The 13,416-nt window shown below is 44.1% G+C and overlaps 1 protein-coding gene across 1 annotated transcript; it reads right to left on the bottom strand.

Moving 5' to 3' along the window:
- Positions 1-124: 124 nt before the first annotated feature.
- Positions 125-13,277, bottom strand: LOC103615837 (serine/threonine-protein kinase PAK 3). The gene is made up of 14 exons (XM_017734656.1): positions 12,324-13,277; positions 11,675-11,712; positions 11,123-11,242; positions 10,377-10,527; positions 10,004-10,067; positions 9,265-9,313; positions 8,167-8,279; positions 7,466-7,583; positions 6,746-6,845; positions 6,123-6,319; positions 4,748-4,885; positions 1,709-3,199; positions 946-1,038; positions 125-706 (listed from the first exon to the last, which is right to left on the bottom strand). Exons 1-12 carry the CDS (start codon positions 12,643-12,645, stop codon positions 3,059-3,061), a joined length of 1,551 nt encoding a protein of 516 aa, XP_017590145.1. The 5' UTR covers positions 12,646-13,277; the 3' UTR covers positions 125-706; positions 946-1,038; positions 1,709-3,058.
- Positions 13,278-13,416: the final 139 nt, after the last annotated feature.

The following is a 13,416-nucleotide window of genomic DNA, read 5'->3' as shown; positions in this document are numbered from 1 at the left end:
CCACAGTGTCTCCTGCTCTTACTCACTGACACTTTCTGGAGTTTTGCTGCAGATTCCCAGAGGCTTGCCAGTATGTTGCCAAAAACATCTGGATAAATGAAACTCTCTAACCCTGTTTTCGTAGTATTAGGGAGTAGGCATTAGTTTATTCCAGGCTGAGGTGCTCCACCTAGATGCACACGACTTTCAAAACTTTTCACTTATTTATACATTTTTAGCAAAGAAATTACTGTCCATTGGTTCTAAATGACATAATTTTTTGCATCAGTTATTATTCTATCTTCTATTGGTTATTGATTTCTCACTTCTCATGCTAATTAGTCCACATCTCTTAGCCTTTTTATTATCTTTTTTCCCAGACAGAGAGTCTCCAGTACATGTTGAATCATCTTTGTTAGTGTCTTCTTTATCTTCTGGTTACTTCAACATGTCCTTGGAGGGCTATAAATTCTGGATTCCAGGTGTCCAGCTTTTAACTCCCCAGGGCTTTGTTCATTGTTACTTGGGGCAGGTGACATCTGGAATGTGGCACATGACTATAAATTTATGACAAAAACAGGTAGTAAAGCTCATTAATTTCCCTATTCCATCTCTAAGCCCTGTTAGCCCCAAAATTCTTCTTTAGGTCTTGGCAAAAGACTCTTCCTTGTCCTGCAGGTGATGGCTTCTCACAGAAGTGTTCCTTCCTCTCATTGTGGCAGTCATCCTGGAAGTAAGAAAACAACCCAGGCATTTTAATTCCTTTATTTCTAACTCAATTGGTCAGTTCTACTTTTCTGAATTTCTGTCTAGTTTGGGTGTGACATTTTTTAATTTCATGATTTAATAAAGGCAAAAAGACCAAACATAACCCCCTAAACTCTTACATTTACTAATCAATACCCCTTGTTAATAAACCAAGTAGAAAAGCAATCTCATGAGTTTCTCTATCAAACTTTTTCTTACCCCTAGTAAAACCACAAATTAAGCTTTAATCTTGGGGAGACATCCTTCCTCCTCCCACAGGCGATGCTCCTTCCTCTTGTCATGTCAAACACCCTGGAAGTTAGAGAAAACAAACCTTCATTCTTAATTTCTTTAATTCCATAAATGCTGTTAAACCCAGCAGTGTTATTTTGATCTTTATGCATTGTTGCCCACTGTGGGTATGCCAAAGTTTCCTTCTGAAGATTGAGGTTTTGATAAGATGTTTGAGCTGTGAGGGGTGATCCTCCAACTGCCCTCAGCATCCCTCAGGTGGCTTTGGAAGTTTAAATCTGTTTTAGGTCAAAAGCAGCAAGTTTCTAGCAGAAAGAGGAACAAACATATGTCATATGTCTCAAACATCCTGCAGAGAAATGAGGGGCATTCTTTGACCTATCTCCCTGTTTTCTTTCCTCGGTGGATGGCAGCTCCTCTTTTGGCTGCCAACAACCTGGAAATCAAAGAGTCTTTATTAATTTTCCCTTCTTTTCAGAAAGGAGAAGAACTAAAGGAAAACAACAAGGTTGAAATCTCTCAACAGCCCAGGCAATTACCCCATCAAGCACAAACATGAATCAGCCCATGCCAACTTTCCAAACACTGAACAGTTGAGAAAGAATTTGGATTTGGCCAAAAGGATGGGCTGTGGACACAGAGCTTGGAAGAAAAACCCTCTAATTTATACTGCACTAAGTGGTCAGATAAATAGATAAGTGTATAGATAATATAGTGTATAACTACTCACCTCCTCCCACAGCTCTGGCAGCAAGCAGAGGAGTCCCTGGGCTCACCTCCCACAGCTGTGCTCACTGCTGCCATCTCGGACTGACCTGAGAGCGGGGCACAGCCTGCAGCTGACACCCGGGTGGCAGCAGGATCCCACTGGAGCTCTCTCTGGACAGCTGCATCAGTCGTGGTGGGCGCAGAGCTTAGAGAGGCCATGGCTTTCTCCCCATCGGGTACTACTGCTCCGTGGACAAGCTGGCAGAGCTTCAGTGCCCTTCCTGCATGCTCTTCTGCATGATCTGATGTGCCACAGCCTGTTTTCCTTCCCTGGATGCTGGCGGTCCCCAGGAGCTTCTTATGGGGCTGGGGAGATGGACACTCGGCCACCATTGCTCCTGAAACATCCAGGTTCCATCAGCCACTGTTGTGCCAGCTGCACACTCCTGCCAGCTCTCTCAGCTTCCCTTGGGGATCCCCTGTTCAGGAAACCAGAGCTGCTCATCTCAGCAGCCATCTGAAAAACCAGGCCTGTTGTGCTTTCCAGGAAATCAGGGATGGTTAATTAATATTTAGCTGCCAGACTCCCAGGAGAGCAGCCTCCTCAGCAGTGACATCAGCACTCCGCTCTCTTCAGCACTTCTTTACGCCTGCACAGATTCAAGGTGGCCAATCCCACCAGGCTGCGCAGTTCGTGACATGGCCACCATTCCCCTCAGGAGCACCCCACTGCCAGTTTGGCTCTGATATGGCATGAATAGTCTGGTCCCAGGAAGAGGCAAGCATCCAGGGCTGGTCTGCTGCTGCTTGCTGCTACAAGCTCCTTCTTCCAGGCTGCGAATGCTGAGGCTGCTCTGTGCTCTGCCAGGGCTCTGCTGGGGCTCCGCACCAGCTGTGGCTGGGCCTGCTCTCACCTCATGTTTCCATTGACAGCTTTGTGTCAGATGGGCCCTTTCAGAGTGCACTGACTGATCTTGTTGCTTTTTCATTTGAGTAAGATTCTCATCCAGGCAAAGAGATCAGTTGTACAAATCCAGTGGTTGAGAGCTGAAACCCTCCAGAGCTACAGCTGAAAGCCCATATCTCCACATGATATTTTGTGTGCCCCACTCTTCATGTGTGTCTGGTTAGAAATGCAAACATGCTTTCTTCCCCATCTAGGAGTACCATGACTGGGCAAAAACCATCCAGTGGGCTATGTTCCATAGGCAGTGTTGTCTGGAGTTTAGGAATGAAAGAGACCCTTCTCCAATCCCAAACTATAAATAGGACTTTCCATCTTTAAGAAATGAGTGACAATTAAAAGTGAATGTACGTCTTAATCACAGCATGAGAAGGAAGGGTATCTTCCAATTGATGTTTTGAACAGTTTTTATTCTGAGTGCCACCCATTGCTGGCACTGGATAAAGAAATTCCATCGCTGTCATGTCTCCTGTCCTCCCTCAACTGTCTGGCTGCAATGATCAGAGGGGTGAGGCTGGAGAGAGGCTTGGCTGAGAGTAAAAATGGATGCTGCCCAAAGGAAAAGAAAACAAATGAACCATGACTTTCCAAACTAATTTCCTCACAGGCTCCAGCACTATTCCTTGAGATACTAGAAAGACGTAGAAATAGGTCTGAGGAAACTATCTGCACCTCCATCTTCATGTCCAGTACATTCCTATCCCATGTCCAGTACCTGGAATACTTGGCCCATAATTCTATTAATCAATTTATCAAGGTGTCTCCAGCTTGATGCAATATTTGCCCTGTCAAGACTCTGGGAATGCTGCTTGAAGTCCAGGAATTTTCCTCTTTCAAGAAACACAAAATACTGACTTAGGGGTCCTCTTTCTTGTAGACATGGGTTATTTTAGTTGTCAAAAAAGATAAGGAGAATAAGCTGTTCTTCAAGAAACTCAAAGACAGCTAAGAAACGTTTATCCCAGTAGGATCTGGGCCCATGTGTTGATCTGAAGACCACTGAGGTTTTCAGCACCAAGACAAGAGCAGGGAAACAAGTAGTGGAGCACTGATGGACTCAGCTCTGGCTTGCAGGGAGAACAGTGTCTACCTTTGCATCCCCTGCACCTCCTGTGTATGCTGGCGCCTTCACAGCAGGGACAGCCAAGTGGCATATTCTGCAGCTCCCAATCTGCCACAAAACCTGGCAGCAACCCTGTAGCAGTTCTCATCTGCTCAACTGTGCCAGGCAGCAAAAAGGGCTGTGACAAGTCCCACTCAGCTGTCCCTGTTTTGGTGGCAGAAACCTCTAAAAGTGTGGCTTGGTGTCAGAAACCTCTGAGAGTAAGGTAGGAGGGACAAGCTAAGGCCCTTCTGCTCACAGGGAGCCGCCCAACAACTCCCTCCTTCCCACAGCCAGATCTTGGATCACTTGGCTGGGATGGTTTCATTGGGTTCCTTCACCACCAGCACCATTTCAGGCCTCCACACCTGGGATTATCCTACTGCAGTTCTTTTGCCACCAGGGAAAACTGAACATGCTACCAAAATACAAAACAGGGCCACAGAAATGATCAGAGGACAGAACACTTCTCCTATGAGGAAAGGCTGCAAGACTTGGGATTGGTCAGCCTGGAGAAGGCCCCAGGGAGACCTTACTGAGGTCTTTCAATGCTCCAAGGGGGTTCTAAGAAAGATGGAGATGCGTTTTTTAATAGGGTCTGTTAAAAAAAGGAAATGCTTTCAAATCAAAAGAGGGTCCATTCAGATTAAGTCTAAAGAAGAAACAGTTTATGAAGAGAGTGGAGAAACACTGCAGCAGGTTATCCAGAGAGGTCCTAGGTGCCCCATCTCTGGAAACATTCAAGGTCAGGTCACACTCGGAGCAACCTGATCTGCTTCCAGATGTCCCTGCTCATAATGGGGAAGTTGGACTATGTGACCTTTAAAAGTCTCTTCCAACCCAAACTTTTCTATGATTCTACTCAGTTTTCACTTGAAAAGCATCCAGACTGGACATTAATGTGAGGGGAAGGTCCTCTGATGCCTTTGAGTTTAGCTGACAAGAAAACCAATCCATTGGACAGCTGTTTCACTTGCAGCTGCTTCACATTGTACCTGCAGAAGTTGCTCAGCAGACCATCGAGTATCCTCATCGGTCTGCAAGCAGCAGTTCAGAAAGTCCTGGAACACAACAGACAGTTGCTCAGCATTCTCCAGCTTCGGTATCCCTCTGTTAGCTATGAGATCCAGGGCCTAGAGGAAAAGGAAGCACGAGACTCCACCTGTTTCTTTCATAACTGTTCACATAGACCATATTTTTTAAGCTCCAGCCTTCAGTGGCACTTTCTTCCCTGGCAGAGGGTTAGAGATGATTTTTCTGCACCAGCAAAAAGACCCCACAAAATAGCAGCCACAGCTATTCTGACATGCAAATGATCTTGCCTTGACAGCTAATTTCATGGGCTGACCAAGTTAGTAGGAACTACATGAGCCAAAAGCACATTTTACTACTCTGAGGATTGACTTTACAGGCTTTGCAGGCTCTTTTAAAGAGTGAATTTGCTCTAACTGCATTATTTCCAAGCATTGTTACATACAATTCATCTCTGCAGTGCTCACTGGTCTCTAAAGTACAGCTTCCATTAAAAAAAAAGGTTGTCAAATTTTTTGCTCTCTTCCTGATAAAAATGGTAACCAGGATGTCAAAAAGGAAATGCATCCACTTATACCTTGCTTAAAGGAACAGAAACACATGGAAGGAACCCAATCAGACACATTTAGTTACGTGCACAAATATTTTATGATGAAAATGTCTACTCAGGCAGACAGGAGCCACTTGCAACTCTGTCTTTCATCAGACTCCAAATTCCCAATCAGCTTCACTTCCATGGTCAAAGAAAAACTTTTAATCATCTAATCAGAAAAAGGAATAATTTCATCTCTATGGTAACTCTCTGCTAATTTTGATACCCAAATAAATGCATTAATGAAGCTAATCACTGTGCTAAAACATACTTTTAGAAAAGGATTTGGTAATGAATAATTAAGGCTTTCCTAGAACCAGAGGCACTTCCTGAAAGGCTCAGGTAAGTAGCTGGCACTGGTGCAAGACTGAAAAGGCTTCTGCACCTGCATGCGTGGTTGAAATGCTTTTCTTTCAAATTCCCCAGCTGGAGAAACTTGCCACTGAAAATTTCTTGTCCTTCTGAGACACAGCTCAAAGAGTTCAAAAAGGGCATGAGAAATTTGAAGCATCGCTGAAGGCCAAAATGGGCCATTTTTTAACTGGAACATGCCACTCCTCTTCTGAGGTTCTCCAATTGATGTAGCCAAAGCTACACCAGATGCTGATGTGTTCCAAGGACAGCTTTTGGTAGATGGGCCTTGGTTGAACTAGTCCAAGCTGAGGTGAATGGGATTTTGTCTCATAGGAGACAAAACATGAGACAGATTAGAGAGACAGTGGCATCTGCTAGTATTTGCACCTTACCTTGAGAGGAATTTCCTTAGAGTAAGGAGGTTCTCCTTGCAGCATTTCTATCGCCACAATGCCAAGGGACCAAATATCAACTTTGGTCCCATATGCATCCTTATTCACATATTCTGGTGCCATCCAGTGAGCCGTCCCAACTATCGAACTCCGCCGGCTCTGCTCAGAAGTCATCTGAGCACAAAGGCCAAAATCAGCTGAGGAGGAAACCCAGTGTTGTTAAAGCCAGCTTGAATTAAGAAACTAAACCAAAGCATTTCCCACTCTGAGAATGTGGTGTTGAATCTAGCTGGACAAGCAGCTGTGCTCTGTTTCCTCAGGGTGGTAACTGAGGAAATATAGAATTGGTCACTTATAGAAACCTCCACATTTCACTCAGTGGCTTTTATTCACTTGAAGCTTTAGATCTCACTTCCTCCCCTCTGGAAGGATCACACAAAACCAAAGCCACTCTTGACACCTTGTTTCTCTCAAGACCTCTCTGCACATTGCAGTTGTACTCTTAGCTTGCAGCAGTGGTCCGTGCACTTCCACAGGCACTGCTCTTGGGGAGCTGGTGGTCAGTCTTAAGCAGCTCCACACCCCACATCCCAGGAATGCTGTGCCTGACCAAGAATACCTACCTAGTTTGACAGATCCATCCATTCCAAGAAGAATGTTTTCACTTTTTATATCTCTATGAATCACAAGGTTGGAATGAAGGGAATTTAGTGCTTGCAGGCACTGATAGATAAAAAACAAACAGGAAGGTAAAAATTAATGACCCGATTTCATCACCCAAGAAATGAAATGGCTCAAAAGGACTTCTGCTCTAGCTGAAAGGTGAGTAGTGGCAGAACATCGTGTTGTAAAGACATATTTTTGACAACACCACGCACATGTGCTGCTTCATCAGTAGCAGAGCAGTATCTTTTTAGGTGAAGGCACACAACCTCTTGAAAGAGAAATGGCAATTGTTGTTACATCCTGTCCCCTGCAAACACACAGAATGACTGCTGCTGCAGGGCATGGGCTCTCTCCATCCAGGTGACAAACAATTGTTTGCTGTTAGTTTAAAAGTCTGCTACCAGCATGTTTGCTTTTCAGGCAAGGAGTGCCATACAGGCAGGCTTCAGGCAAATGCTCAAAGAGGAGAAGCTGAGAAAAGTAAATAAAATTTAAAAAAAAAGAGACTACCACAACAGTTGTACTGGTAGGCCCTCCACCTAAGATATTCCTGCTTCTCCATATCATCAAAGCAACACAGAAACAAAGCTCTGAACATGAAATCGCTCCTATTCTTACCACCTATCTAGAAGTACCAGCCTGCCCAAACAATCAGAAGAACCAGTGGCATCCCTTACCTCTCGGCAGATGGCTGCCATCTCTCCTTCAGCCATATGGACTTCTTTAATGACACTGCTTAGAGGTCCTCCATCCATGTATTCCATAATTATCCAGAGTTTATCCCCAACAAGGTAGCTGAAAGAAGGAAACCGTGTCATGGAGATGAATGTGTATAGCTAAATTACCTTAGGAAAAACACTACAGTTTATTCCTCTTTCCAGGGCACTTGTAAATGAACAGAGAATAACAGGAAGAGGCATTCTTTCTAGGTGAAACAGTACTTGGAATCTGTGCAGTGAAAATGAGGAAGGCCCATCCATGAAAACTGAGATGTCTTAGAGCAAGAAAGTGAAAAATGCAGGGAAATAATTTCTATGATGAGTTATCAGCACTTATCATAAAACACAGAAAATAGGTTCAACTTAAGAAAAGAAAAACCTGAACCAAGCTGAACCAACAAAACCACATGGAGGTAATGAACTTAGAGGCTGTTGTTTTAGTCAGATAGGGCTGACCCAGGTGTTTCAAAACAGGCTTCCAACAATGCATGCCAGAAAAGATTAATGTGAACAAAATGCACTCTCCTCCCATATTTTGTATACAAATAGATAAATAAAAGAAAAAGCTCAGCTCTCCAGCAGTGACCAAAGGGGTTTTATTAACCTTTGTCTTGTAGTACATGAACGAATATTCATGTGACAATACCAGAACTACTTACCTGTCTAAATAGTTAACAATATTGGGGTGCTTATTGTTCCTTACAACTAGAAGCTCATTGACAATTAGTTCCTTTTGGGGCTGTTTTCTGAGACTGACTTGCTTTATGGCCACCTAAAATGACATTGAAAACCATTAACCTGAGAAGCCTGTTGCACGAGGTCAGAATGAACATGGAGTGAGCGTTTCTGGAATGAGATCAGAATGAACATGGAGTGAGTGTTTCTGGAGTAATGGAACCCAGCTATGCCAAACTGCCTTGTGATTACCCATCAGAGCTTAGCCACTGACGTTATGACAGTCCATGTCTCTGCTAGCTCAGGTGCTAGTTAGGACACATGGCCATAGACATTTTGCCTTGTCAGCTTGGTAAAAATGATCTCTTAAGCTATCAACCCCAAAGCCCTAACAACACTCTCTGCACCTAAATTCTTTGGTGGCCTTAGTTTATCACCACTATTACCATTCACACATGGTTTGCAAGCACAAAGCAGTTTTGTTCCTGTGAAAATATCACAAAATATCTGGGAATCCTTTAGGAATTCTATGGCGTTTGATAATTCTTTCAAATGCAACTGTTGCTCTTGAAGGCATAACAAAGCAAACACAGACAGACATCACGGGTAAAATGCCATCCTAAAAGGATCATTAAAATTATCCCCCAAAAACACAATCCTACCACTTCCTAGCTTGTTGAATTTTGATTTTGCAACTCTAAAGAACATTCTTGAACAGTTTAAATTTGCAGTTCTTTCCTGGGTTTAAAAATAAACAATCCACTCCATGGCATTTTATGGATATGCCCTGGGTCCCTTGTAGACCTCTAAGCACAGTTACAAAGCGTAGCACTGCATCGGGATAAGAAGCTACCAGGAAGAATCAGATGTATTCACTGTCAGCCAGAAATGAGCTTTCAGAAACCTTAAGATGTAGCCCCAAAGAGCTGTCCCAAATGGATTGGGCAGGCTGATGCTAGTCTGCGCTTTGGAGGAACAGCCTTTACAGGAAAGATCTCCTGGAGACCCAACGCTCCAGCCACAGCTCACATCAGAGGGGAAACTACTCAAGAGCTGCAAAATCTGGGATTATTGACACTTACCTCTCCTCCTGTGGCAGTATCAGTTGCTGTATAGACCGTTCCGAAACCTCTGGAAATAAACCAGCAGCAAAGAAAGGAAAAGCCATTTAGTTCCTTCCTACAGGTGAAAGCCTGCCCAGACAGGTCTCTGCTGCCTGGAGTGTTTATGAAACACCTGGCATCACCTACTCTTCAGCCAAGAGCACAGCAGCCCACCAGCCCTCTGCCATGGAGGGTGTCCAAAAGAAAACTTCGGTGCAACATGAAGGGCTGGTACAAATCTCAGATATACACACTGGATTTACTTTAGTTCAAAACCCAAGCGGGGGCAGGGGTGGGGCATGGAACATGTCTGCAAAAACTGGAAAGTAACATTTTTCACTCTTTTTCCATGTTGCCTTGCTGAGCCCTCAGAACTCTTATTGCTCTGTTCTCAGATCTCTTATTTGAACCTACCTAGGGCCCCATTACTTTGAGAAAAAATTATTTCTCCTAAGAAAATAGGTAAAGAGGTGCCAGGCACTGGAGGGACAGGAGATCCTCCAGGTCCTGCTCCTTGCTGAAGGCAAGACACTGACTGTATGAAGTTCTTTGATGATACCTTCTGATCACAGTTATAAATACCAATCAGTACTGAGAGACAGAAGGATCTATACCCAGTGTCTGAACATGTTTGGAGCTTGCCTGACTTCACACTTGATCTTACACCAGCAAAATACCTAGCCTGTGGTTCTGGAGAAGGAGCTGTGGTCGGACTTACCCTTTGGCAATCTTTTCCAATCCAATGTATTTTGTGACGGGGTCTCCCACAGTCACAATGCTCCCTGAAAAGAACAAAATGAAAGATCACTTCAAAATGGAGATAACGCCATCCAGCAGATCAGAAATGCAGCCCCACTTTTTGGGGCTGTGAGCTGAAGTCACTTTGGTAACAACGCAGCTCCGTAGCACAGATGGCCTGCACAATGACTGGTTTTCTACAGTCCTCTGAAGTGTTACCTTGACAGGAAACCAGGAAAAGGGAGAAACATTCAGAGGAGACAGATAGAGGGAAAGAACAGATACCAAGGCAAGTGTTCATTGTCTATGAATATTAACACTGCTCTATCAGACAAAAACTGCAGAAGACCTACTCAGTTTCTCTAGACTCTCCTCCTCTATCCTCTTTTGCTCCTGGTAGGTACGGCTAGACAAACTGCTGGTGCTGGAGTTCTCAGGTGTGGGAATGTCTCTCACAGAAGATACCGGTGAGGTGTCAGCTACTATTCCAGAGGATGTGTAGATCTGTGATAAGAAATCAGTTTGTGTCAGAAACATGGCTAGCAGAGATATTTCTCATCAGTATTTCAAGCTTTAGGAAGTGGCCATTAGGAACCATGTTCCAGCCGTACAGAGGCCAGCCTTCTCTTGACATATGGCAGGGCTATGCCGGATTCTTCTCACCAAGCTTTGGTCATGTAAAAATTATGGGCATAGTCTAAGCTGTTCATTTATCTACCTCCACAGGACAGTTTCCATAGGTATCCTGCAAGGCTGGGAACTGCACCTTTGGATGATTGGCTGGGCTGATGACAGGCAGCCCGCACTGATACAAAGTAGCTCGCTCTTACACAGGTAGCATTTAAAGACACAACACTAACTCTTATCCAATGCTAAGATAAAGTCATGGCCCTTGTCAGAAGGACAGGAAAATTATGACTAAATTTGAAAATTAAGAGCTGATTTTCCAGGTGACAGTGGCTGGCGGTAGGGGAAGCACTTTGTCTCGGTAAGACACTAGCCTTCCAAATTTTCAGCCATGAATGACCAGTGCTGCCTGATCAGAAACAGGAAGCTCTGAATTACATCAAAGACAATGCTGACAAAAGCTGGCCCTTACTGATTCTGGAAGTTCAGGTTCTGGTCCAAAAACAGGTGGAGCTTGGCTGTCTTCCTCCTCCTCCTCATGTTCTTTAGAAACAGAGGGAGCCCAAGCAGCTTCTGATTCTGGTGTTGTTCTCTGTGGACAGAGAGAAGTGTGAGTGACAGGGAGTTACAAATGGTTTACAATCTTATTTATATGCGTCAATCTCTCTAGCTGTACTAAGGAGAAATCATAAACTTGGATAGAAATGAGATTCTAAGTTGCTAAAACTAAATTAGAATGGGCTAATTAGACAGCACTGCATATTGTTGTGAATTGTATATTCCGCCATGGCTAAAAACAAACAGCAAGCAACCTTCTGTCTGCAAAACCAGACTTTCATCTGCTTAAAAGCTCTTCAAGAGAAAATTACAAAACAGCCAGGGACCCCTTTTTTGCTGATGCAAAGACACTGACATGGACTTTCTTTCAGGCTACAAGGCTGGCACCTATTGCAGCAGGCAAAGTTCATGGCTTGCTCCAAAATCCTGAAATGCTTGGAACGTCAGAGGTTACTTTGTGACTCACCGAAGCATGGGCTTTTCTGTATCCATGTGTGACTTCACCTGTAATGGGCAGGGAAAAATAAAACAGATATTGTCAGAAAACTCCCTGTTGTGTGGAACCCCACAGAATGAGCCAACCCAAATAAAGAGCATATTTCTTCCAGTATTGTCGCTATCCCTCCAGTAGCGACAATTCTTTTACATAGCAAGCAAGAAAACAGCACAGTATATTAGGCTATTCTTTTTCTACAGTCATTGTAAAGTCAGACCATCAAATCTTTTAATCACAGAATTTAGAAAATAAGTTGCTTTCCCTCAGTTCTGGAGATAACTGCAGGGTCTTTAGACAGACTTCTCAGAAGTTCTGCCAATCGGCATTTGGAACTCATCTTTGTTGAGCCATCAAACTGAGGAAATTACAGACCCTACTGCCACAGGCCAACTCATGCAGGAAAAGAACCCCTGCAGGTTCAATTGCAAAAGCTGCTCACGCCCCATGGAGAGCTACAGACATCCCCTTTTTGGCTGGAGATGTTGACATGAGCTTTACCAAAGTCCTGGTATCTCAACAGCATTTTGTTTCAAAATCAGCTCAGTTACTAAGGGATAGCATAAAAACTCATTGATACAAAAGCCAAATTGGATGCACCTAGAAAAAACCCTCTGCTTACTGGCTAGGTGAGTCACCAACCAGACTTTGTCTGGGCAAGTATAGAAAGAATAGGCCAATGGAAAAAAATGGCGAACTGCAGCAGAGATTTGCTTGAACATTTTAGCCTCACTGTGCAGCAGTTTTGCAGACTGTGCACTGAAAAAGCAAAAAATGGCACCCCCAGTGCAAAGGGGCAGCCTGTCAGCTGAGAACCCTTGGATCAGGGGTACCCCTTTTCCATCAAGAATGTCAGAGAGGTGCTCTGGACAGTCAGGGTTTCCATGCAACCACATTCTGTTGACAGCAGCATGGCCTGGCAATGACATCACAGCTGCAGCCATTCCATGCTTGCAAATCTATGCATGGCAACAGAATCTTTTAGAAAGCTAATGAAAAAAATGTCCTCACAGTCCATAACCTATTTCTGAAAGGATCCAAAAGTACAACACACCAAACGAGTATGCCCTGTACGCCAATCTGAACACTGAGAAGAAAAAGGACGTGAAGAAACAAAAGTAAACATTTGGTCACTAATGCTTCCAACTAAGAACGCGAATGTTTCTCCCATCTCTGCTAGTTCTAAAAACAAGCAACAAAGGAAAGTCACCTTTTCAGTGACATTTAGGGGACAAAAGGAGAAACGGAATTAATTTCAGGAGTATTCCACAAGGTGGAATGGTTTCAGGTTACTTCTTGCCCACTTCAATGTTGAACTTTGCTCTGAGTACAGAGCCCGACCTCCTTTTTTTGCAGCAAGATGTACCTCCTGACAAAAACCCCCCACGTTTCTGATTGCTAGCTGGTTCTTTGGAACCTTAACATTTGAGAACATCCACGATAGCTGGATTCTGCTCCAGTTTTGTTCTGTTGGAGCTCTGTAGCAGCCTGGCCCACTGCCCCTGGAATGCCCTGTAGATGTCAAGCCCAAAGAAAGTGGGTTTAGGATAGTCAAAATCTGCAGCCTCACAGATCTTTACCAAGTTCCCATGTTACCTTGCAAGATGAGTTGCAAACATTTTGGTCAGCTGCTTCGTGCCCAGAATGGCTGGAGAGCCACAGCTGTTTCCATGGCAAGCAATGGCCCTGCAGAAAGCAGGAACAGCAGGTAAAGG

The sequence above is a fragment of the Corvus brachyrhynchos genome, unplaced genomic scaffold (assembly GCF_000691975.1).
Source record: "Corvus brachyrhynchos isolate BGI_N302 unplaced genomic scaffold, ASM69197v1 scaffold94, whole genome shotgun sequence".
Lineage (NCBI taxonomy): Eukaryota > Metazoa > Chordata > Aves > Passeriformes > Corvidae > Corvus > Corvus brachyrhynchos.
This window is presented reverse-complemented; position numbering and strand designations above follow the sequence as displayed.